Raw genomic sequence first — 27,094 nt, 5'->3', positions numbered from 1 at the left:
AGCGACAAGAAACGGCAAGAAACTCGCATAGTTGCTCTTTTCAAATAAACAGATGAACAATGCTGTTTTTCACAATAATTAGTGTTCTGTGATGGAACGCGAGCCTAAACCCAGGCGTTTTTTTCTAAAAAGTATTATTTTAATGAATACAAAATTATATTTATTAATTTAGTCTTAATAAACTTTTTAAATTTTGTAAATGGTATATTGATTATATTTCCTGATATCTTATTATATATGCGTATACCATTGCCCAAAACCGGTCTCTGTACCGTATGCAAACAAATAGTAGGGGAGTTAGTTAGTTTATTTAATTTTTAAATGAATGAACACATTCCCCTGTTGCCGTGTAGTGGAAACAGCCGTGCCTTTGCCGACAATGGAAACCGACGAAGCTCGTGCTGATATCTTTGATAGCGAGCGACAGTTGACCTTATTCGCGACGTCGCGAGTGTCATCTGGCGGGCGCACGGGGCGGCACTGCATGTGCCTGGTACGCGCCTTTAAAAGTACAACATAAATGTACTGTCGGCAGTACAAACTGTAATTACGTAAATTTATTTTGTTTATAGGTGACCCACGCTTATAAGTGGTACAATCTATATGAAAGAAAACAATTGAAGAATTACTAATACATGCCTATATTACAAATTACTACAACGTACAAATCACTGATTGTTATTTTTATTGCGTTCGGTATACCATGCTTAATCAAAAAACCGAATAATAAGTAAATAGTAGTAGTAATATATAAAGTAAGTTAAAATTATTTTTCTGTTCACGGTACTCCCTATAATCTATTTTCGTAGGAAAGCTGATGGCTCGTTACAAAGGAGACATCGTTTTATAATGGCCTACCATAAGACTTGCGTGACTTGCCATTTGCCAGGCTCTGCTTTTGCTGTACAGCATTTCATTGAGTCTTTAGACTTTATGCTGGTTGTTGACTGCTTGAGCTCTGAGCAAATTTTTATAAAAATGGCATAGAGACGTCTCTCTGAAAATGGATCAACCGGGTCCGTCAACTACCAATCAAGACCCTCGTTTTGATTTCATAGGCTCGTATGTTGTAAAGTCTCTTAAATTAAAACCAGAGAAATGGTTGCGAGTATTGAGTATAGAGGAACACAGGTCAACGCTGAAAGAGTTCTTGGATAAGCCTTATCCCATTCTTCTGGTTATAGTTTTGACACATTCGGCTCAACTTGTTCCATTAATATCATTTCCTTGTTATCTGAAAAATAAAGCCGTTTATTTTGTTAAAAAGCGACCTGATGTCGTGCCTAAGGAACGTTGTGCTGAAATGGTGATATTCGGTACGTATTCAATTTATGATTTAGTTTTCCTTTACAAATAATTAAAGTATTAATATTTTTATAAATAAAAGCAACATTGATATAGGTGATCTAGCACCAAGATTGATCGACGAATTGGCCGCTTTAGTCGACGAAGTATTCGTTCCTCTTCTGTCGAATCCTCTGAACCATGAAGGGTGGCCACTCGTCGTGTCTCAAGACATTCTTAAGCAAATACATAACCTTAAAAGTACAGTTTATGAGGTATTTTTTATATCTTGATATAAATAAGATAAGTAAATAGAAAAAGTTTATAAAGAAACATTTATTTATACATTATTTTAAAGTTATTTTAAGAAGATAACTGAATATGTGAAGTTGTTTTGTTGTACGTTGCGTATAATCGTAGGTCAAAGGAAAAGTAAATGGACAGACAGTTTTACCAATGCCTGTAGGAGTTGAATTAGTTTACGAGGCAGAGAAAGGCTTATTACGGGGTGAAGAAGTAGACCTTTACCTAAAAAGTGCAATAGAAGGAGTGGTTATTAAGTGGGCTCAACAGATCAACGATGTAATGATGGAGGATTCGTCTCAAGCTTTCGAGAACGGACAAAACCCACTGCCTAGTGTTGGTTAGACAATTTAAGACTAAATTATATTTTCTCATAAAAATAATTTTACGCTATAATTATGTAAAATCGATCATTTTTTTAAGATATTTTTTATCCAAAAGAAGAATTTGTCCTGTTTTAATTTATACATTTAAAAGTTCTTTCAAAAGTAAAAATATTTTTTTTGTATTTGTGTAGTTATTTAACAGAAGTCGAGGATTTCAATTTGTGAATCATTTTATGGATACCAAATCAACATTATTATATAATATATGTATATTATGTATATTAGACCATCAATTTATATATTTTACGGAGGCAAAGAAAAGCTGAGTAAGGAAATCGTGCCCACCTTTACTGGAGCAGAGCAAAACTGAGATTTTCCTAGACTATATACATTTTACTGAATAACTAAATTTTAGGTTTATACTTTTTATTTTTAACATAAAACGATAGATAGTTTAAGGCATTCACTTTTACAGAATTAGCTTTTTGGAGGTCACGCTTAAGCAATTTAAATTACATCTACGATCAACTGCGCACTGACAGGGTGCGATGTATGGCTGTCATTCTAGAAAAGACAACCTCTGCTTATTATCCGTGCTTCAGTCGACTATTTAAGAATATTGTGTCAGGTACTTTATTACAATAAAGGTTTTTTCATTATTATTCCAGTAAATTTATTTGTTAGCTTAACTGACTTGATGTTTTTATATTGAACTTGGCTGTACATTTAATAATACAATAATTTGAAAATTTGTAGTAATCATACATTCATATTTAACTACACTACACTCATTACACTACAATCATTGATTATTGTCTTAAAACTAAGATTTTACAACTTTAGGTATTAATAATCGTTTTTTTGTAGCTTTAGCCGAAGCACGTGAAATTGATTTATATTTGCATACATTAGAGAAGCATTTTCAAGCATTAGAAGACACAGATTTTACAGAATGTCAGCCTCTATTTCGTCCCCTCTTTCACGTAATTTGCATGGTGTGGAGAGACTCCAAGTATTATTGTAGTTCGTCGAAACTCATGGTTTTGATAAAACAAATAAGTAATTTACTTATTTATCAGGTATAGTTTATATGTTAATCAATATTTTTAACATTGATTATAAAGTCAAAGGAATAGTTTATATATTTAATTTGACTTTGTTCAGAGTTAATTTGTTCGAAGTTTACACTTTATAATAAAATAATTTTCAGGCAAAGAAATGTTTAGATCCGAGCACATTATTTCACAGCGACATTGACGAAGCGAGGCAACGCATTCAACTTACAATTGATATACTCAAAAATTTCCGGAGTACTTTCGAGTTTTTTAAGGAGAGGTTGCCCACTTATTTTGTCGATAGAGCTGTCATCCCATGGACGTTCCATCCTAACGTAGTATTCGAGAGGATGAATAAGTTTCTGGATAGATTGAATACGATTCAATGGTTTTTCAAAACAGTACTCGAATTTCAAAAATTGGAAAAAATTGAAATTGGCGGAATGAAAGGTCGAGTACTCGGAGGTCAAATAAGAGATATTTCTGCGGAATTCGATGGATTTTTCCATAGTTTCGCTTCAAAATCGTATGATGTTCTGGATCCTGATGATGAAACGTTTAACGATGATTTCAAAGCCTTCCAAGAAAACATTATTGATTTAGATTTAAAGTTATCAACAGTCTTAGTAGAATCATTCGATAATTGTTCCACTTTGGAGGGTATATTTAAGGTGCGCTTCTCTCTCTCATCTTCGGAAAAAGAAAAATGTATTTCACTTTTAATTTATAGTAATGTTTTCTAATTTACAATTTTTCAGTTGATCGATATAGTAGGATCAGTTTTAGATCGACCACTTATTAAAAATGAGTTCACGGCAAAATATGTTGAAATAATTGTAATGCTCGAGGAAGAAATAATTGTATGCGAAGTAAGCATAGGGTTTTTTTAATACCATGTGTATTACCATTTTTTATTTTTGTATTTAAAATACATATATCTTTATTTTGTCTTAATTCTGGGTATTTTCTTTTAGGAGCTTTTTGCGGAACAATGCCATCGTCAACAAAAATATGGTCACATGGAAATAGACGCGTTCTTTCCACCGATTGCAGGAGGACTTCTATATATGACCACACTCGCTGCTAGAATCACTAAACCAGTTTCCAATTTCAGGAATCTCCAGCACCCGTAAGTTTACTATCTAGTTGAAAAAGGTTTTATGGTATGGGTTTTCTAAAATATATTTATTTCGTTAGAAGTATTTTATATTGAAACCTTTTCCTAATGTTCGATTAAAGATTTCGCTTTCAGATAAAGTCAGCATTAATGTTCAGGCTGCAGGTATGTCTTCGAGTAATCAAGCTTGTAGTAAGCTTTCGCAATTTGCCGCACCCGTTTCTTAGCTGGGTGGGGCAAATTGCGAAAGCCTATTATTTGCTTGTTTATCTTCAGATAATTTATGGTATAAAAACTTTTTCTGTCTATATAGTTTAAAAATTAGTGTTGGCATATACCTATATTTCGATCAAATGTTGTTGATGAGATTTTAATAAACCATAGTTTACCATTAAATCTTATTAACAGCATTTAACTACTATTATGTTAGTAAAAGTTAAAAACGACACTAGTGGTATTATTAAATTTTAAAATGTTACCAATTTTATCAGAATAAAAAATTGTGAGGAAGCGAGGAAAATTTTTATAAGATATGATAAGTTGATGGATGATATTAATGAATTTAAGAGGAAATATTTCAATGACTGGGCGGTGACAGTTCCAAAAACCATTGAAAGCAAGTCAAATAACACCATACTGGCCCGCCAAGGCTCTGATTTGATATTAAACTTTAGTCCGACGGTAAGAGGATCGAAACTCGATTAAATACAAAATGTAAATTTTAAATTCGGGAGTTACGAACTCCTTTAGTACGGTTATAAATATTTTTTAATTTTCATTTAGCTTCTTGAATTGATGAAAGAGATTCACCATCTTCGAAATAATCCAGATGTTCACAAAGATTTACCACCCGAGAGCTTAGAACTATTTAAGAAGCAAGAGGTATATAGGCAGTATCGAATCAATCTTAATAATACTATAGATTGGTATAATACAATACGAAAAAATAGTCAAAAAGTGGAATTTGATTTAGTTGAAGACGAAATAAAAGCGATCGATCAAAGAATTGATAAGGGACAGAATGAGCTAAACTGGAATTCTAAAGGTCTTCCTACAACTTCCTCATACATTTCAAATAAAACATACAATTATATAATATATTATAACGTTAATTTAATATTTTATAGACTTATGGAATTATCTAGAAGAACTGAATACTTTAGTTGGCAGTTTATTTCAGCGCATGTCAAAAATACAAGATAATTTAAAAGAAATGAAAATCATTATGAAAACTTGGGCATCGCAACCATTATTTGAAAGAAAAGAGGGTAAAAAGGTACGTTGTAGTAGATTGGGTAGCACTAATGTTAATTAATATTTATAGATTTTAAGTTTTTTGTTTTCAAATAGTTGAATATAAAAAATAAAATAATTTTAATAATTGTGTATTTATAATTTTGTCACATTGGATTTGTTTGTTCATAGGATACATTATTAAATCTAGATGATTGGCAAGAACGCACAAATAAGCGTTACAGCGAAATTAAAGAAACAGCAGATCGCATTAATGTACTTCTGAAAGAAAACATGGAATTATTTAATATGCAAGATAATCAAGACAGTGAGATATGGCTTTCTTATATCGCCTTCATAGATGGTTTGATTGAAGAAACTTTGTTCAAATCAATAGCTTGCAGGTATGAAAAATGTATTTAACATTTTTTAAAATAAATAAATGTATACCTTGTGATTTGAGATACAAGAGAATTGAGGATATGTATTTTCAAAAATAATGTCTTATTATGTTTATTTTACAGAAAAAAGATAATCTAGATATATTACTAAGAAGAAAAGGCTATATAAATTAGTCTTTCATTAATGTTAAATAGTCCGTCACTTAATTCTTTTCTTCATCTTTCAGTTTGGGTTACATATCTGAACACATGAATCCCAAAAATAAATTAGCCCCTTTATTCGAAGCACAGTTGGAACTTCTTGAACCTGATATGGTTTTTTGCCCAAGCTTAGATCCAAATGAAGAGAAAGGTTTCTCAGCCATGATAAGTAATTTGATTGAAGACATACTCAGAATGTCGACATTCATTACAAGGATTGATCCGATGAAAAGTGATTCATATGAAGCACAAATTATAAGCCAGTGCGACATAAATGAAATGAAAGAAGATATATTGAATGGGATCGAAAGAGTAAATAGATTTTTGTAATAAAAATTATATAAATTACAACGCAAGTATCAAATCCCAATGTTTCAATTACAGGTAGTAGAAGAAGCCAATGATTTTTGCAAGACATTCGAAAACTATTCGTATTTGTGGTTAGAAGAGAGAGATGCTGTCATGGAAATATTTCTAACTTATGGAAGAATACTTAATCCCGATGAAATAGATAGGATCGGTTCTGAAGACAAGGAAGTCGTTCAACCTGTACCATGTCCACCAAAAATGGAAGCTTTTAGGGAACAAATCGATCAATATGAAAACTTGTTTATGGATATAGAAGATATGGATTCTTACAAAGTCTTTAATTCATGGTTTCAGGTAACACTCAAAGATTTCGTATTCTATAAACTATTTATAAACGTAAGTTAAATTGTATTTTGATATTTTCGAGTTAAATAAAATTTCAGGTTGATATAAGACCATTTCGACAAGCTCTGTTAAACACAGTCCGTAAATGGGGAAACATGTACAAGGAACACTTAGTAGAAAATGTCACATCTAGTCTTAGCGATTTGGGAAATTTTATTCGAAAAGCTGATGAAGGTAAAACTTCATTCATACAAATATTGTAGGTGTAATAAGTTCGAGTACGTAAATTTGTTTGATATAAATTTGTATGACAAATTCATGATAAAAATTTGATAATCTTACAGGTCTTTTGCAACCAGTTCCTGAAGGAGATTATGAAGCATTAGTTTCTGTAATGGCTTATTTGATGCACGTCAAAGATCGCGCTTTAACAACTGATGATATGTTTCAACCGTTAACGGAAACAATTGAACTTTTGAAATTTTACGATATGGATATACCAGAAGAAGTCAACGTGCTATTACAAGTATATTTTATTGCTTCTTATGTTTTCCTTCGATTTTTGTATTTGTATTAGTATTGTGAAGAAAATACAAATAAAATAAAAAAATAGAAATTCTTTTACGTCAAATATCTAATAATATAAAAATACTTTAAGGAATTACCGGAGCAATGGCAAACAACTAAAAAGCTTGCTATAACTGTAAAACAACAAGTAGCTCCACTACAAGCAGCAGAAGTGGCAGGAATAAGAAAAAAAATAACTACATTCGACTCTCACGTCACTTATTATAGAGAAGTGTTTAAGAAATATGAGGTACGCTATTACAATTTTCAACATAGTTTTTTTAATTTTTTTGGTACTTTCTAAATGTATTTTGTGATGTTTTGGACAGTTTTTCAAATATGAATGCGACGATCCATATGCGGTTATGTCACGGGTTGATAAGGAAATGCTACATTTAGAAGACGAAATGAAGGGTATACAAGAATCAGGTTCACTTTTCGAAGTGAACATTCCAGAGTTTAAACTACTTAAGCAGTGTAGGAAAGAGTTACGAATGCTTAAGGTAATAATTACATATACCTTATATTTCATTTTTATTTCAAGTTTGATAGTAAAATGAACACATTTGAAGATTCTGAATTAGAAATTTAATCTAATTAATTACTTTACTTATATCTTTAGCAACTATGGGATTACGTTTATATAGTACGAACTAGTATAGAAGATTGGAAAACGACACCGTGGCGTAAAATTGACGTTGAAAATATGGATATCGAATGCAAAAAATTCGCTAAAGAGATCAGATTACTAGATAAAGAGATGAGAAGGTAAGATTATTTGAGCTACTATGATTTTAAAGTGAATATAGAACGAAATCTAACTAGAAGATGCAAAAGAGAGTAATATTTTAGTTGGGACACATATATCAACTTGGAAGCTACAGTGAAAAATATGTTAACTTCGCTAAGAGCGGTAGCTGAATTACAAAATCCTGCTATCAGAGAAAGACATTGGGATCAACTAATGAGAACCACTAAGGTAAAATTAGATGAGAGATGAGAGAAGTAACACAAATTGAATCTTGTAAATATATCCTCCATTCCTTTTATAAACGTGTAAACTTAAATCTGTACAAAAAAGCGTTTATACTGCCTATATATAAATTTGCACTAATTTTATTGATTGGAATGATCTCGTTATTGGCTAAAAATCTCTAATGCATTTCTGCATGGTCGCATCGTGTGTCGGTGTTGTGATTTGGTATAATTTGCTCTTTTCAAATGCCTTTTGTAAATTGAAATGCATTATATTATATTTTCAAAATTGTAAATATTGTAATATATTAAAAAGGTTTGTTTTTTTGGGCCATTTGGTTTCAACTTGTAAATACGTTTGTGATTCACAGAGCTTAGCTGCATTGCCACCTGAACTCACTGTAAGTATAATAATCGTGAAAGTTATATATAATAAATGGCGTCAACTATCATCTTGGTTTAAAGCCTATATTTGTCTTAGTTAGTCTAAATAAAGGGTTATCATATTATTGGACGATATTGGTTAATTTTTTTTTTTCAAATATTACATGCTTTATATAACTTAAAAAATATATTTGTATTGGTTCGTTAAAGCGGAATGTAATTTATGTAGATTTTAAAATAACACAATCCAATGTTTTTCACTATGCATGTCATGTTTTCCTTATGTGATTGACGGCACTTGCTACTTTTGTTCCAATGTATCAAGGCAAAATTTACACACCCCAATTGAACGATTAAATTAGTTTTATAATATAGGTGAGAATTGTCATGGATGCAAATACAACGTTAGCGGATTTGTTAGCTTTAAATCTTCACGAATTTGAGGAAGAAGTTAAAAATATTGTCGATAAAGCAGTTAAAGAAATGTCAATGGAGAAAATATTAAAAGATTTGCATACAACTTGGAGTGGGATGGAATTTGAACAAGAGATACATACGAGAACTGGTTGTGTATTATTAAGAGCTAGCGAAGAACTTATAGAAACTTTAGAAGAAAATCAGGTAACGAAATAGATTATTTATACAGTAATTATTGTGTTGAATGTATGAACGAAAACGTAAAATAAGTTAATTTTTAGGTTCAATTACAAAATTTGATTACATCTAAATTTATCGCTCATTTCCTAGAAGAAGTATCTGGTTGGCAGCAAAAGTTGTCAATTGCAGATCAAGTTATAACAGTATGGTTTGAAGTACAAAGAACATGGACGCATCTAGAGAGCATATTTATGAGTTCAGAGGATATAAGAAAACAACTGCCAGAAGATTCAGCTAGATTTGATAGAATAGATGCGGAATTTAAAGTAACTATTAAATTTAAATAGTATCACATTTTATAATACATTAGCATTATTTTGGTTATATCAAGAATAATATATTCTTTGTAGGTTTTGTCGAAAGACATGGCGAAAACACCAAATGTCGTAAGAGGAACAAACAAAGAAGGTTTAGTAGCAATTTTAGACAGCTTACAAAAAGATCTTGTTATATGTGAAAAAGCGTTAGCTGAATATTTAGAAACAAAAAGATTAGCATTTCCTAGATTTTATTTTGTGTCGTCAGCCGATTTATTAGATATTTTATCGAATGGAAATCAAGCTGATCTAGTAATAAGGTAGTCATTTTCTAGTTTACTTATTTAGAAGTTTTGTTAAATTAGTATTTCTATTATATTTCTAATTTTCCAGACATCTGACAAAATTATTTGATTCTATTGCCAAACTACAGTTTGTAGAAAGTAATGTACCTGGCGAAAAAACTGCTTCAGGAATGATAGCTAAGGATGGCGAAATAGTACTATTTCATGGTCAATGCGATTGTACTGGTGCAGTAAGTAAATGCAAATATAACTAGTATATTCTTGTTACCTTCTTTATTTTAGAAAATATCCTAATTTTAATTATTTCGAAACATTAGGTAGAAATATGGCTTAACAGATTACAAGATATAATGCGATCTTCTATTCGTCATTATTTCGGGGAAGGAATCGTGTCATATGAAGAGAAATCTCGAGAACAATGGCTTTTTGATTACATGGCACAAGTGTCTTTATGCTGTTCTCAAATTTGGTGGACATCTGAAGTAAACATAGCGTTCGGAAGATTAGAAGAAGGATATGACAATGCTCTTAAGGATTACTATAAAAAGCAATTATCCCAATTAAGTACATTGATCAGTCTGTTAATTGGAGAGTTAAGCAAACAAGATCGTCAAAAAATCATGACAATTTGTACGATAGATGTACATTCTAGAGATGTGGTTAGCAAATTAATTCAAGGGAAAGTCGAAGCAGGATCAGCATTTCAATGGCAGTCTCAACTCAGACACAGGTTTTCAAAAACCATGTATCATCTGCACATTTTAGTAAAGGTTATACTTCATTTTCACGATCATTCACGCTTTTTAAATCACTATTATTTTTGCTTCAGTTCCATTACATTATTTTTGTAAAAAAAAAAAACTATTATAAAATACTAGCTGAATAATAAAACATTATATGTATATTAAAAATATTATTTCATTTTTAGATGGGATGAAAAAGAATACCACTGTTTCGCTAATATATGTGATGCTCAGTTTAAATACAGCTATGAGTATTTAGGAAATACTCCTAGATTGGTAATCACTCCATTAACTGATAGATGCTACATAACTTTAACTCAGGTACGTTACAAAAAAAATTAAGTAATAAGTGGCAGCATTTTTGAAATTAATTATTACTTAAAATTCATAGTCCTTACATTTGATAATGGGTGGAGGTCCAGCTGGTCCAGCTGGAACGGGTAAGACAGAAACTACCAAAGATCTAGGAAGAGCTCTAGGAATAATGGTTTATGTATTTAACTGTTCTGAGCAAATGGATTATCAGGTAATATATATTTATCTAACGCGAAATAAACAAAATTGCATTGTTTTGCTATCCTCCTTACAATAATATTGTTTGTTTATTTTGCAGTCTTGTGGTAATATTTACAAAGGATTAGCACAAACTGGTGCTTGGGGATGTTTTGATGAATTCAACAGAATTTCCGTCGAAGTTCTGTCAGTAGTAGCAGTTCAAGTAAAATCCGTTCAAGATGCGATAAGGTCATATATCATGATATCTCTTGTTATTGATTACATCATGAATATCATTCTACATATTTTAAAATTTTGATTATGTTTTTAGAGACAAAAAAGATAAATTTAACTTTATGGGGGAAACAATAGTCTTAGTTCCTTCTGTAGGAATATTTATTACAATGAATCCTGGGTATGCTGGACGAACGGAGTTGCCAGAGAATTTGAAAGCTCTCTTTAGACCATGTGCGATGGTTGTACCAGATTTTGAATTAATTTGTGAGATAATGTTAGTGGCTGAAGGATTTCAAGATGCAAAAATTTTGGCTAGAAAGTTTATAACTTTGTATACATTATGTAAAGAGCTATTATCAAAACAAGATCATTATGATTGGGGATTAAGAGCAATTAAATCTGTATTGGTCGTTGCTGGCTCTTTAAAGGTATTTGTGTGTCATTTATTCTAGAATTTGTTAACCAAAAAAAAATAGTAATTTATTCTTGTATTTTAAAAAATATTTAACAAGATATAGCTATAATTATCTTCTGTATATCTCTGTATTCCTCAGCATGATATTTTGATTGTTAATCATAAATTTATTGTTATCATGTTTACTTTATTAAATGAATTATTCGTTAGAGAGGTGACCCTGGAAGACCTGAGGAGGAAGTACTGATGAGAACATTACGAGATTTCAATATTCCGAAGATAGTAACAGACGATATGCCTGTATTTATGGGATTGATAGGTGATTTATTTCCTGCTCTTGAAGTACCAAGAAAACGTGATTTGGAATTCGAAAGGACAGTTAAACAAGCCGCAATGGATTTACTCTTACAACCAGAAGACAATTTTATTCTAAAAGTGGTTCAATTAGAAGAATTACTCGAAGTGCGGCACTCAGTATTTATTGTTGGTAATGCTGGGACTGGTAAAACTCAAGTGTGGAAGACTCTATTTAAAACGTACCAAAATCTGAAAAAGAAACCTATATATAATGATTTGAATCCAAAAGCTGTTACTAACGATGAATTATTTGGTATAATCAATCCGGCTACCAGAGAATGGAAGGATGGACTATTTTCAGTTATAATGAGAGATCAAGCTAATATCGTCGGTGAGAATCCGAAGTGGATACTCTTAGATGGAGATATAGATCCAATGTGGATTGAATCATTAAATACAGTTATGGATGACAATAAAATATTAACTTTGGCTAGCAATGAAAGAATAGCGCTCACTCCAAGTATGAGATTGATGTTTGAAATTTCTAATTTGCGTACGGCCACTCCTGCTACTGTATCAAGAGCTGGTATTCTGTATATCAATCCACAAGACTTAGGTTGGAATCCGTAAGTGACAAATAAGAGTTATATGTAAATGTCATTGGATCAATGTACACTAAGATGTTATAGCTGTATAATATTAGTAAAGAGTGTGTAATATTAATAATGAGTATAAATAATTGTAAAGTTCAATTAAAATAAAATGTATTTGCTTTTTAACAGTTATGTTACGAGTTGGGTGGAAACAAGAAAAATACCTGCTGAAAAATCAAATCTGGTCATTCTATTTGACAAATACATTCCACCGTGCTTAGAGAATATTAGAAACAGGTTTAAAAAAATTACGCCAATTGCTGATATGGCGCATATACAAATGCTTTGTCATTTGTTGAGTTGTTTATTAGTTCAAGAGAATACACCGCCAGATTGTCCAAAAGATTGGCATGATATATATTTCGTATTTGCTTGTGTCTGGGCCTTTGGATCTGCTATGTTTCAAGATACGAATATTGATTACAGAATAGGTAATCTATATAATAATAAACAATATGTAAGTAAAATATATTCATGTTGAGACTTTTAAATAATTTTACAGAATTTTCAAAGTGGTGGATCAATGAGTTTAAAAATGTGAAATTTCCACCTGGAGGAACAGTTTTTGATTATTATATTGATCCAGAAACAAAGCAGTTTACGCCTTGGACTGAAAAGATAATGAAGTTTGAATTAGATTCAGATATACCATTGCAGGTAATATAATTCTCATGAAATATATTATTTTTATATACTGATTTTTAAAATTAATAAAATATAGCAATACATATATTTTTCAAATTTTGCTTATTTGAAAATAATAAATTTTCTAGGCTGTACTTGTTCCAACAGCAGAAACAATCAGAGTGAGATATTTTCTTGATTTGTTAATGAAAAATAAACATCCGGTAATGCTTGTTGGAAGTGCTGGATGTGGCAAAACAGTACTCGTAAATGAAAAACTTCAGAGGTAAGTTTTATCACTTTTTTATGTATTTTTAATATTGCATACAAATTTTCTTATTTTACAGCCTTTCGGAAAACTATGCCATTCAATCAATTCCTTTTAATTTCTACACTACGTCGGAAATGTTACAGAAGATTTTAGAGAAACCTTTGGAGAAAAAAGCTGGCCGCAATTACGGTCCTCCAGGCAATAAAACCCTGATATATTTTATAGATGATATGAACATGCCTGAAGTAGATCCTTATGGGACAGTTCAACCTCATACAATAATTCGACAGCACTTAGATTACAATCACTGGTACGACCGTACCAAATTAACGTTGAAAGATATTCATAATACTCAATATATATCTTGCATGAATCCGACGTCTGGTAGTTTTACAATAAACCCAAGATTACAAAGACATTTTTGCGTTTTTGCGATAAGTTTCCCTAATTCGGAGGCTTTGAACAATATCTATCATTCGATTCTGAGCCAACATTTGATGAACCCGGAGCTAAGAATAAGTGGTCAAATTGCTAAGATTTCGAGTAAGTTTTATCATTTATGTAATTTAATGAAATTCAAACTTTATTTATAGGTATACGTTTCATGCATATAGTACAAGTAATATTTCATAATTATCAAAAATCAAAAGGCTTAGAACTGTCAATACTTATTGCTAACATTATTTTAAGTGATAAAGGTTAATTTTCACAGAGAACGTGGTGGCAGCAACAATTGCTTTGCATAATAAAGTATCACAAGTGTTCTTGCCAACGGCCATTAAGTTCCACTATATCTTCAATTTGAGAGATTTGTCCAACGTGTTTCAGGTAAAACAGAGAAAAACGTATACACAATATTTAAAATTAGTTAATTTTCTAGTAATAATCTTGTTTCGTTTTGCATAGGGATTCCTTTTCAGTACAAATGAATGCTTGGTTTATCCATCGGACCTACTTCGTCTTTGGTTGCACGAAACGCATAGGGTGTATGGAGATAAATTAACCGAAGATAAAGATATAGATGCTTTTCTCAAAATGCAAGTTGATCTCTGTAAGAAGAATTTCGAGGTAAGCAATAAGTGTATAAATAAATAAAATTTTAAAAGAACTACTATACTTTTTAGTCTGAATATTTAAAAGCAATTAAGTTTTTATAACATCGGGAAATATAGATATATTTTTACCGGTAAACAATAACAACCAATGTCAAAAGCAAGTCTGGTGCTCCATAGGACATAGATGAAGGCGCAGTGTTTGAGCGTCCAAACATATTTTGTCATTTCGCGGGAGGTATCGGTGAACCGAAATATATGCCAGTTGCGTCATGGGAACAGTTAAATAAGCTCCTTATTGAAGCTCTTTCCAGCTATAATGATCTTATTGCAGCTATGAACCTCGTATTATTCGAGGATGCCATGATGCATATTTGCAGGTATTCATTAGTAATATCGTTTTGTTAATTTAATAAAAAACTACATTACACATAACTGCAACAATAAATGCTGTTTGCAGAATAAGTCGAATTCTTGAAAGTCCGAGAGGTAGTGCTCTGCTCGTTGGTGTTGGTGGTTCTGGCAAGCAATCTTTATCACGTTTAGCGGCATTTATATCCAGTCTGGAAGTATTCCAGATTCAACTAAAGAAAGGTTACGGAGTTTCTGATTTAAAGGTAATGTTATACAAATATAATACAAATATATTAAGACTTAAAAAGTAATTTATAAAATATTTCTTTTAATTTTGCAGCATGAGCTCTCCGGCTTATACATCAAAACTGGTTTAAAGAATGTTGGAATAATGTTTCTCATGACAGATGCTCAAGTCGCCAATGAACAGTTTCTTGTATTGATTAATGATTTACTAGCTTCTGGCGAAGTTGGCGATCTTTTCTCCGACGACGATATAGAAAATGTAATCGGTGGTGTTAGAAATGAGGTATTTTGATAAAAATCTACTTTATTCTCAATGTTATAAAAATATATATTAATTTGTTATAAAATGCTTTAATTTCAATTCTAGGTAAAAGGTGCAGGATTGCAGGACACGCGAGAGATTTGTTGGAAATTCTTCATTGATCGAGTTCGTAAGCAATTAAAAGTGGTTCTTTGTTTTTCTCCTGTCGGCTCGACGTTACGAGTCAGATCCAGAAAGTTTCCAGCTCTAATCAATTGCACGTCTATTAATTGGTTCCACGAATGGCCACAAGAAGCCTTAGTTTCAGTATCAATGAAGTTCCTGGAGGAATTACACGTACTTCCGGTATTTAATTTTTATGTTTATGTAGCTCTTTTATAATATGCCGAGCCGAGATGGCCCAGTGGTTAGTACGCGTGCATCTTAACCGATGATTTCGGGTTCAAACCCAGGCAGGCACCACTGAGTTTTCATGTGCTTAATTTGTGTTTATAATTCATCTCGTGCTCGGCGGTGAAGGAAAACATCGTGAGGAAACCTACATGTGTCTAATTTCAACGAAATTCTGCCACATGTGTATTCCACCAACTCGCATTGGAGCAGCGTGGTGGAATATGCTCCATACCTTCTCCTCAACGGGAGAGGAGGCCTTAGCCCAGCAGTGGGAAATTTACAGGCTGATTATGTATGTTATGTTAAGCTCTTTTATTGAGCACAAATTAACTTTCATTTTTCTATTTATAATCAATGTCCATGAACTACTTAATGAATAGAACATACTTTTGGTTGCTTTCTATTAGGTATTGCTCATATTAGTTATTGATATTTTTAATACAAGACTTATGCTATATGTTAGAGTTTATCTTTTTTAGATAAATTTGCGAGATTCAATCTCGAGGTTCATGGCTTATGTACATACTTCGGTAAACACAATTTCAAAGGCTTATCTAAGTAATGAGAGGCGTTATAATTATACAACGCCCAAGAGTTATCTAGAGCAAATTAGCTTATACGCCAAACTGGTTAATCAAAAAACTGATGAACTTCGTGCGAAAATATCAAGGTATCACAATTATGGTTCTTATTTCTGGATAAATATTAAAAAGAAAACACAATTTTAATTTAAATAATGTTGTAGATTGGAAAACGGATTAGAAAAACTTCGTAGTACAGCATCCCAAGTGGATGAATTGAAAGCTAAATTAGCTCTACAAGAAATAGAATTACAACAAAAGAACGAAGCCGCCGATAAACTGATAGAAATGGTAGGCGTTGAAACAGCTAAAGTACAAAGTGAAAAAGCTCTAGGTATGATCACCCAAAATATTTAGCGTAACGTTGATTAACACTTAAAAGAATGACAAATATTAATAATAACATTATTCAAATTTATAATTCAGCCGATGAAGAAGAAGAGAAAGTAGCTGTGATTGCTGAAGAAGTATCTAAAAAGCAAAAAGATTGCGAAGAAGATCTTATAAAAGCGGAACCGGCTTTGGTAGCTGCTCAAGAAGCTCTAAATACTCTTAATAAAGCTAACCTGACTGAACTTAAGTCTTTTGGTTCACCTCCCGGAGCTGTTACAAATGTTACAGCGGCTGTAATGGTTTTATTGGCACCCGGTGGAAAGATACCGAAGGACAGAAGTTGGAAATCTGCTAAGGTATTCTATTTTTAATTATCATGTTTACTTCCATTACGTTCAGTCAAAAAGAGGTTAAAATTGCAGCTGTTTTATTAAACTATATTTTTTAGATGATGATGGCAAAAGTCGATGTTTTCTTGGAGGCTCTTATAAATTATGACAAAGAAAATATTCATCCAGACGTCATTAAGGCTATACAGCCATACCTCAAGGATTCCGAATTCGAGCCAGGTACCAAATATATGAAATGTCAATTTCATTTAGAATATTTCAAAACTATGTTTGCATACACACGTACACACATTGTATTGTGAGTTGTATATATTTTTACGGAAGTTTTTCAATTGTATTTTGTTGTCACTTGTTCAGAATTTATAAGATCAAAATCTGCTGCCGCTGCTGGTCTATGTGCTTGGGTCATAAATATAATTAAGTTTTATGAAGTATTTTGCGATGTTGAACCGAAGAGAAAAGCATTAGCCGCAGCTAATGCGGAATTGGCAGCTGCTACGGAAAAACTAAAATCGATCAAGTCCAAAGTGGCCGTAAGAAATCAGTTTAATATTATCATCAATTTATAATATTGTTTAATATTATTTTATTAGTGTTAAGGTTTTGTTAAGTTTGTAATATTTTTAATAGTCCTTAGAAGAGAAATTAGCAACGTTAACTGCTGACTTCGAGAAGGCAACAGCAGAGAAATTAAAATGTCAACAAGAAGCAGACGCTACAAATAGAACGATTCAGTTGGCTAATCGTTTGGTCAACGGACTCGCCAGCGAAAATGTTAGATGGGCAGAAGCTGTGTCCATGTGCGTATTTGGTTTTCATTTTTCTATTTGTAAAAACCTCAAACCTGTGTACGTTACACAAAATATTTGGCCAAACTACTTAATATAACGTAAATCAACATCTAATTCATAAAAAAATTAAAATTATGTACATATGTGACGACCTCCGTGGTCGAGTAGTGTGTACACCGGTTTTCATGGGTACGACACTCCGAGGTCCTGGGTTCGATTCCCGGCCGAGTCGATGTAGAAAAAGTTCATTAGTTTTCTATGTTGTCTTGGGTCTGGGTGTATGTGGTACCGTCGTTACTTCTGATTTTCCATAACACAAGTGCTTTAGCTACTTACATTGGGATCAGAGTAATGTATGTGATGTTGTCCAATATTTATTTATATTTATATTTATATGTATAATGCTACAGTTATTAGTGGCGATCATTTAACTGAACTACTTCTTAATATGTCAGTATTAGTCTTTAATTAGGTCAGTGTTATTGCGTTGATTTGGTGTATTACCTATGCATACATACATATTATTATATTGTAGATTTATGCAGCAAAGCACGACCTTACCAGGCGACGTGCTTCTTGTTTGTGCCTTTATATCGTACGTTGGTTGTTTTACTAAATTGTACCGATTAGATTTATTGCATAAGAACTGGCTAGTGTTCTTAAAAACCTTAGAGGTGAGTCTATTGTTTTTTAAATAATACAATTTATTGTGTGATTAGCAGATTATAGTAACGACGTATACATTTTGTAGCCGCCAATTCCGATAACGGAAGGACTAGACCCGCTAACAATGTTAACAGATGACACTAATATAGCGATATGGCATAATGAAGGTTTACCCTCTGACCGTATGAGCACCGAAAACGCTACTATACTTTCCAACTCCGATCGATGGCCTTTGATGATTGATCCGCAGGTATTGACATATTTATTTATTGTTTCATAGTTGTTTACAATTATACGAGGGGCTTAACCTAATACAGTAATGTTACCATTTCATTTAAATATGTGTTAATATATTTCATCTATACAAAGTAATTTCTCACCTCTTCCTAATCATAAGTATTCAACTTAAAAGTCATTGTGTCTTGTTCTATTTGGCGTTGACAGTTTATTAAATATAAACTGATAGAGTCAAAAATATTTTGAAATAATCTGTTCATTTATGAAGAAGGTAGGATTAATAAAAGTATGCCAAATTAATCGATAAGTTTTTTTAGCTTCAAGGAGTCAAGTGGATAAAACAAAAGTACGGTGACATACTAAAGGTAATTCGTCTTGGGCAAAAGGGTTACCTTGATACTATAGAAAAAGCTATTATTAAGGGTGAGACGATACTCCTGGAAAATATTGGTGAAACGGTCGATCCAGTCTTAGACCCATTGTTGGGTCGAAATTTAATAAAAAAAGGAAGGTGTGTATCCGCAAAGGTAAATTTTATTAAAAGAATAATTGGAAACTGAAATAAAAATATATATTTAAATGTTTTCAGGGCTATTAAAATTGGGGATAAAGAAGTTGAATATAGTCCTAACTTTAAGTTAATATTGCATACAAAGCTAGCAAATCCCCATTACAAGCCGGAAATGCAAGCCCAGACTACGTTAGTAAATTTTACTGTTACTCGGGATGGTCTCGAGGATCAACTATTAGCAGAAGTAGTGAAAGCGGAGAGGCCAGATTTGGAAGAGTTAAAAGCTGATTTAACAAAACAACAAAACGAATTCAAAATACAGTTGAAAAAACTTGAAGATGATTTACTGTCTCGTCTATCGTCAGCAGGTGCAAATATTTTAGGCGATACGGCGTTAATAGAAAACTTAGAAACTACCAAAAAGACTGCAGCGGATATAGAAAAAAAGGTGAAATACTAAAGCAAATGATTTTTAATCATGTAAATTTTATATGAAATGTGATATCTAACGTGATTACTATTTATTCTACATGTAATAGGTTTCTGAAGCGAAAGTAACATCGCACCAAATAGATCAAGCCCGTGAATTCTATCGACCAGCTGCGGCCAGAGCTTCGCTTCTCTATTTTATATTAAATGACTTAAATACTATCAACCCTATTTATCAATTTTCTCTCAAGGTATATTACTTATTTTTTAAACGAATAATTTTCTTTTTCTGTGTAGTAATATTTATCGTAATTAATATATTGATACCAGGCATTTAGCGTCGTGTTTCAAAAAGCAATATCCAAAGCTGATCCAGCCGAGGAAGTCAGCCAAAGGATTAAAAATTTAATAGATTGCATCACGTATTCAGTATTTCAGTACACGTCGAGGGGTCTCTTTGAATGTGACAAGTTAATATTTGCATCTCAGATGACATTTCAGGTAAAACAATTGACGCGTTTAGTTGGAGTAAAATTTATTTAATTAAAATAATTATTAAGATTTTATTTTTTATTGAATGGATTCAATAATAATTTTAGATTCTTCTAATGAGCGAAGAGGTATCACCGGCTGAATTAGATTTTTTCCTTCGTTTTCCAATCAAACCTCATGTAACGAGTCCAGTGGATTTTTTATCTAATCAAAGCTGGGGTGGGATATGTTCCTTAGCGAGTAAAGATGAATTTAGAAATCTCGATAGAGACATAGAAACTTCTCCGAAAAGATGGAAGAAAATTGTAGAAATGGAATGCCCCGAGCGTGAAAAGTTCCCACAGGTAAAACTTATTAATATAATTGTTTAAAGATAAATAAGCCCAACATGCGTGTTATGTTGTCTCTCTCGCGTAATACTTAAGTAGTGCTATTCTGTAAGAACTCACTCGTGAAATTTTTAAACCGTTTTAAGGTGCGTTATTTTGATGCATATATCATTTAAATTTTATAAGTATTATAGACATTTTTCTTCCTATATGTTATCTTTCTGACGATTCGCGATCGTGCTCAGAAGTAAAATTCAAATTGAACTGGACGCAATAAATATCTATTTGTTTGGGTTCCGTGTAAAGAATGAATAACTGTCAGAGGTTGGCAGCTTCGCATTGTAATACGTTGTGATTTTTGTGATAATTCTTATATTTATCGCTAATTAGTTAGAAGAGAGTAAGATTATTTTGGCCACAAATTACATTCCGATTGTAGTTGCATATTTTAATGCGAAATACAATACCGAAAAAATAACTTTACAGCATAAAAATACCTACTGTATTGTTAGAAAGTATTTACTCTTTACATTTAAATCGCAATTACAGTTAAGAGTTATTTTTTATTTTAATAGGAATGGAAAAATAAAACAGCACTTCAAAGATTGTGTATGCTTCGGGCATTACGACCTGATAGAATGACGTATGCTGTTGCGTAAGTATTGTTATTTTGATAGCGTAGTTTAAAAATGTTAATCACTGCTAATTGCAATATAAAGTTTATTGTTTTAATAATAAAAAATAATAGATTTTAGAAAGTTGCGCAATAATTTTTAGTATATTAAATTTTTATACACTAATATTTTGATAAATAATTGAAAGTGTTGGCTCTTTGTTTGGTGAGTAAGCATATATCTTTAAATAAAATTTTAAGTATATTATTTATAGAACTTATATTGAGGAAAAGATGGGTGCACGGTATGTAGAGAACAGAACAGTGGAATTTAGTAAGTCATTTGAGGAAACCAGCCCAACGACGCCTATCTTTTTTATATTATCACCTGGAGTTAATCCACTTAAGGATGTCGAAGCTTTGGGAAAAGCCTTGGGCTTTACAGCCGATACTGGGAATTTTCATAACGTTTCATTGGGTCAAGGGCAGGAGATAGTAGCTGAGCAAGCAATGGACGAATCCCTTAAGAAAGGGCACTGGGTTGTTTTGCAGGTACTATACCTGGTTCCAACTCATCGATAACTCGAACTAATGCTAAATTTGATTTTATAAAGTGAAATTTAAGTCCATAATTCTCCAAAAATATTGGTATTTTTAGAATATTCATTTGGTGAAGAAATGGTTACCTAGCCTTGAGAAGAAGATGGAGAGTTTCGCAGGCAGGTGTCATGATGACTTTAGGTTGTTTATGTCGGCCGAGCCCGCCGCCACGCCCACCGCGCATATCATACCTCAGGGAATATTAGAGTCCAGTATCAAGATAACCAATGAACCGCCTACTGGAATGCAGGTTTGTTAAGTGACGTTATTTTGTTAATGGAAATCATTGGAGTTAATCGCATGAAATCAGATTTAAAAAATGCAGTGATCTAATAATGAATACTGGTAGTATAAAAATATTACTTTGCGCTCTACTGAATTTTTAGTTTTTGTCATATAACTTAATTATTTTAAAGATATTCATTTGAAGTTGAAATTTTGTGATTTTTAGGTATTAGTAATATGTATAAAATCTAGCCAGTTTATTATAGCAATTAAAGGAATGCAAATTTATTTTAGGCAAATTTACACAAGGCACTTGATAATTTTAATCAAGAAACTTTGGAAATGTGTGGTAAAGAAGCGGAATTTAAAGCTATACTCTTTGCTCTATGTTATTTTCACGCGGTTGTTGCAGAAAGAAGAAAATTTGGACCTCAGGGATGGAATAAAATTTATCCCTTTAACGTTGGTAAGAATAATAATACAGTAACTATTATGAAAAAAAAAAATTAATTGATTTCCCAATTATCTTCAACTGTAGCAATTAATATGATATCCTATGATATTTCCAGGTGACCTAACAATAAGTGTTTTCGTTTTGTACAACTATTTAGAAGCTAACTCCAAAGTTCCCTGGGAAGATTTGAGGTATTTATTTGGGGAAATTATGTATGGCGGTCATATTACAGATGACTGGGATAGACGACTTTGTAATGCATATCTTGAGGAGTTGATGCAACCCGATTTGGTAAGCATATTATAAATTAAAAAATAGGAAACATTTTTAAGGCATTCAAACAAAATTTTGAAATCAGGTCGATGGTGAATTGCATCTAGCGCCAGGTTTTCCTGCTCCGCCAAATACAGACTATGTGGGGTACCATCAGTATATAGAAGATGCAATGCCTCAAGAGTCCCCATATTTATATGGCCTTCATCCCAACGCTGAGATTGGATTTTTAACGACAACTTCAGAAAATTTGTTTAGAACTATTTTTGAGATGCAACCTAGAGACGCTCAAGCTTCCGGAGCAACAACAGTGACTAGAGAAGACAAGGTATTATATATGTAGAATAGGGAAATACCTACCTTTACCGACTAATACCTACCTATATTGGGAAAAGTTCGTGCATCAGATAGCACCAATAATTTAAAAAAAGAAAGTTCGATAAGTACAGATTATTAATGGTCAATTAGCCGAGTAAAACAATTAAGACAATTATTTTTAATTTCAAATCTAATGATTATTTCGATATCTGTTATTGAAGCAGAGTTAATGGTGTGTGTGCAAACCAGCTTGGCTTCTCCTAAACAGCATACTACATAGTCTTTGCTATACTCCGGATTTTGTTAGCTCCTAAAGGTTAATATTTCTTACAGCACTTTGTTATTGTCAGGGCTGATCTCTTATCATTAGGTGGCACTAGATGTATAAAATGTGATGTTGTAGATAAAAATAAATTCTTAATTTTTTTGGTTTAGGTTAAACAAATGCTAGATGAAGTAATAGAGAAGCTACCAGAAGAGTTCAACATGGTTGAGATAATGGGGAAAGTGGAGGAGCGAACACCTTACGTCATAGTTGCGTTCCAGGAATGTGAGCGTATGAACTATTTAACGGGAGAAATGAAGCGGTCTCTGAGAGAATTAGATCTAGGTCTTAAGGTACTCAAAAACTTTTATTTTTAGAATTTGAATTTTTGGAAAGCATCGTACAGTTATAAAATTGTTTTGAAATATAGATTTTGGTAAAAAAAATTTTTACAGTATATTGTGACTCTTATTTCGTGGTTTTTTATAGGGTGAACTAACAATTACCTCTGATATGGAAGAGTTGGAAAATGCTCTGTTTTTGGATCAGGTGAATTTTATTTTATGTTAGTAAGTAGAGAGCGATTTTCGAAAATTCGAAATATTTTATTGCATGCCCTTCATTTTTGTTTTTTTTGTTTGCATGGAAAGAATGCATGGTAATCTAAATATTCGATTTAAAATTCTCACTCTAGAAAACGTTTAGTAACGTTAATTGAGAGTGTGTATTCTTGCTCGTAGTTTATTGGTAAGTTATGTAGATCTATGCGGTGTGCGTCGGCTTGTGTATAATGTTTTTGTTACATGGCCTTCCTTAAAGAAAATTCCTCTTCGACTACAGTTACTTTAATTACAGACTTTATAACTATGAGTTCAACTAAATGGAAATTATTCTCAGGTACCTGCGATATGGGGTAACAGGGCTTACCCGTCACTGCTGGGACTCTCAGCTTGGTTTGTAGATTTGCTACTCCGTCTGCGTGAGTTGGAGACTTGGGCTACGGATTTTGTTGTAAGTTTTATAACATTAATTATTTGGTTTAAATAAAAGTAGATTTCGGATTTCAAAATTAAATGATATCAAAATAAATAAAACGTATACTTTAATATTGGGCAACTTATTTAATAAAATAAAGTCACAGTAGTCTATAAATTTAAGAATCAATTCAATTATATTTTGCGTAGTTGGTAAAACGTTTACTATTCAAACAGCTGCCGACATCAGTGTGGTTGGGTGGGTTCTTCAACCCACAAAGTCTGTTGACCGCAATAATGCAGAGTACTGCGCGTCGCTACGAGTTGCCGCTGGACAAGATGTGTCTACAGTGTGATGTTACCAAAAAAATGAAAGAAGATTTCACGTAAACATTAATATGATTAAATTAGATTTGGTAAACGACTGTATGGTCCATGTATTTTTAAAATTGTTGATAAATATCAATAATCAATTGTAATCGTAGAAGAGGACAGTTTAGTACAGTTTTTTTATTAAATCGTTAGACAGACCTGACCAAACTGAAAGAAATCTTAATGACGCAATGGAGACATAATAGCTTATGTCTCCATTGCGTCATAATTCTTTGAAACTAAGATGTTATATCCCTTGGGTCTAGTAGTTACATTGGCTCACTCAACCTTCAAACCGGAGTACTACACACAACAACCAAGGATTGCTGTTTGGCGGCAAAATATCTTAAATTGGATGCTACTTGCATAAAGTCCTACTGCCATCACTTGTTTCATTATCTGGTCAGACGATCAATAACTTGAATAGAGAAATCATTTACGTTATTTCTCAGATATGAAAAATGTTAAGTGGATACAACATTTTGTTGGCTAATTTAATGAAGCTTTAACCTTTTTTTTCTTAGTTTGATCGCAACTTACCAAAGGGTTCGACACGTTTTTGTCGGGACTGAGTTAAAGTACTTTATAAAACAGCATAGCAGATTCCCGTTCAGCTCCACGAGATGGTGCATACGTGCACGGCCTTCTAATGGAAGGCGCTAGATGGGATTTGCACGCCGGCATCATAATGGACTCGCGTTTGAAGGATCTCTTCCCCCCTATGCCAGTCATCAATGTTAGGGTAAGTAAAATGTTGGAGAAATTAACCTGGTATAATAAAATAATTCTGATGTACCTTAACTATGTACAAATAAAAATGAAAAATAGTTACCGTATAATTCATGAACGCGTGGAATGGTGGCAAGAATGCAAGCAGAATTATCCCGTTAATTCACGGTTTGATTTCGAATTATCAGTAGTTATTATAATTAAATTATACTCTTACCGAAACAGATTGAGCAGTTCTAGAAATTCGTTCGTGAAAGCGTTATAGTCAAATATAATAATATTTATATACTCACACAAATTATGAAAAATAGACCTTATGCCAAGAGATATTATTTTCCAAAGAATCCTGAGCCCAACCTAAGCAGAGTTGGTGTAGCAATTTAATCAAAAAGTCAATAAATTTAATATAATTGACAAGTTTAAACTAAGAACAAACCAATGTGATGAAATAAGCTCTGTCCAAAGCTAGAGCTTAGCATTTGTGCAATATTCTGCTGTAATTACTGATTTTAACACTATTGACGTCATAACCCTCAGATCCATAAGAAATTATGCGCGGCCAATCATGATATTTAAGACATTCGTCTTGCCTTTGATTGCCCTGGTTCATCTAGCATTCAAACCAAAATACAGTAATGTATAGTATAGATCGGTGGATGGTGTCTTCACAGACGGGCCTATTGGTGCCTATCCAAATTTTTAATAATAATGACTATATTATATCAATAATACAATTTTCAGGCTATTACACAAGACAAACAGGACCTGCGTAATATGTACGAGTGCCCCGTGTACAAGACCCGCACGCGGGGACCCACTTACGTGTGGACCTTCAATTTAAAGACCAAGGATAAACCATCCAAGTGGACATTAGCTGGAGTCGCTTTGTTGTTGCAGACCTGAATTTTTATTATAGAGATCATCATCCCCTTTATTCCTATTTATTGTCTTATTATAATAAAATACTTCAATTGCTGTCTATTCATTATTTAAATATAAAAATGTAGATAGAAAAGATAGATATTTATAAGAGGCAATATTCCTAGATTTTATATTTCGTTAATAATACTATTATACTTAGTAGTATTATCATCAGCTTGTATCCATTGCTGCACCATGTGACTGTTAGCTTTATCTTGGATCAATGCATTGTATTTTATTTGTTATTCTAATAAAAAAAATAAAGGTTCTATGATATTGTACAAATAAAGTATTTAATTACTTTTGATTTTGTTTTTTATCCTCATATACTCATAAGAACAATTAAGAAATGATATTTTCTTATAATGTTTTTCTTTTGTTAAATGAAATTTCAATTATAAACTTTTATGAATTGTGAGTAACATACAGAATGATCTCGACTCTCGATCCGGTAACACTTTCAAGTACGACAAAGTTTTGTATTACGCGATCAAAACCGTCCAGAATCTATATTTTTGTTTATTAATTCTTATCTTTTTTTATGTAACTGACTAATCTCTATATGATAATCAATTTTTAACATAAAATTAAAATATTTGCATTATTTAAATATTTCTTCATAAAATATTTCATTTGGATTTTTGAACATACGAAAAGTATAATTGTAGCAGTAATACGCAAGTATTGAATGAATTCGTATCAAGGACTGAGTATGATGAAGGAGGAGATAATTGAAGGGACTACAAATATAATATAGGTTGGATGCATGTAACTAAAAAATATATGAAATCTTAATAATTGTACCCGTGCGAAGTCTTAGAAAACCATATACAGTAGAAATGCTATCAACCAAAAACCAATAATTTTTTA

At 32.2% G+C, this 27,094-nt stretch overlaps 1 protein-coding gene across 1 annotated transcript; it reads left to right on the top strand.

Annotated features, from left to right (window-relative positions):
* The first annotated feature begins 379 nt into the window (after positions 1 to 379).
* Positions 380 to 26,213, top strand: LOC113393778 (dynein beta chain, ciliary). The gene is made up of 66 exons (XM_064216542.1): positions 380 to 509; positions 1,059 to 1,316; positions 1,402 to 1,559; positions 1,705 to 1,927; positions 2,781 to 2,992; positions 3,124 to 3,639; positions 3,727 to 3,837; positions 3,943 to 4,097; positions 4,577 to 4,766; positions 4,869 to 5,130; positions 5,213 to 5,361; positions 5,511 to 5,722; positions 5,947 to 6,232; positions 6,305 to 6,583; positions 6,673 to 6,808; positions 6,919 to 7,100; positions 7,233 to 7,391; positions 7,471 to 7,644; positions 7,764 to 7,909; positions 7,994 to 8,120; positions 8,488 to 8,517; positions 8,876 to 9,121; positions 9,199 to 9,423; positions 9,508 to 9,734; positions 9,808 to 9,949; positions 10,037 to 10,449; positions 10,648 to 10,783; positions 10,854 to 10,988; positions 11,076 to 11,206; positions 11,289 to 11,622; positions 11,820 to 12,532; positions 12,689 to 12,990; positions 13,062 to 13,216; positions 13,333 to 13,469; positions 13,531 to 13,997; positions 14,167 to 14,282; positions 14,361 to 14,522; positions 14,687 to 14,886; positions 14,967 to 15,123; positions 15,201 to 15,389; positions 15,474 to 15,713; positions 16,241 to 16,431; positions 16,507 to 16,676; positions 16,769 to 17,031; positions 17,124 to 17,244; positions 17,383 to 17,558; positions 17,656 to 17,825; positions 18,352 to 18,490; positions 18,568 to 18,732; positions 19,037 to 19,230; positions 19,309 to 19,678; positions 19,770 to 19,910; positions 19,990 to 20,160; positions 20,259 to 20,495; positions 21,056 to 21,135; positions 21,369 to 21,645; positions 21,752 to 21,943; positions 22,213 to 22,384; positions 22,488 to 22,663; positions 22,731 to 22,973; positions 23,399 to 23,581; positions 23,718 to 23,777; positions 24,126 to 24,239; positions 24,440 to 24,588; positions 25,169 to 25,316; positions 26,045 to 26,213. The coding sequence occupies exons 1-66, from the start codon at positions 380 to 382 to the stop codon at positions 26,204 to 26,206; spliced, it is 13,386 nt and encodes a 4,461-aa protein (XP_064072612.1). The 3' UTR covers positions 26,207 to 26,213.
* Positions 26,214 to 27,094: the final 881 nt, after the last annotated feature.

The sequence above is a fragment of the Vanessa tameamea genome, chromosome 2 (genome assembly GCF_037043105.1).
Source record: "Vanessa tameamea isolate UH-Manoa-2023 chromosome 2, ilVanTame1 primary haplotype, whole genome shotgun sequence".
Taxonomy (NCBI): Eukaryota; Metazoa; Arthropoda; class Insecta; order Lepidoptera; family Nymphalidae; genus Vanessa; species Vanessa tameamea.
The sequence above is the reverse complement of the archived record's forward strand: the minus strand, read 5'-3'. Positions and strand labels throughout refer to the sequence as shown.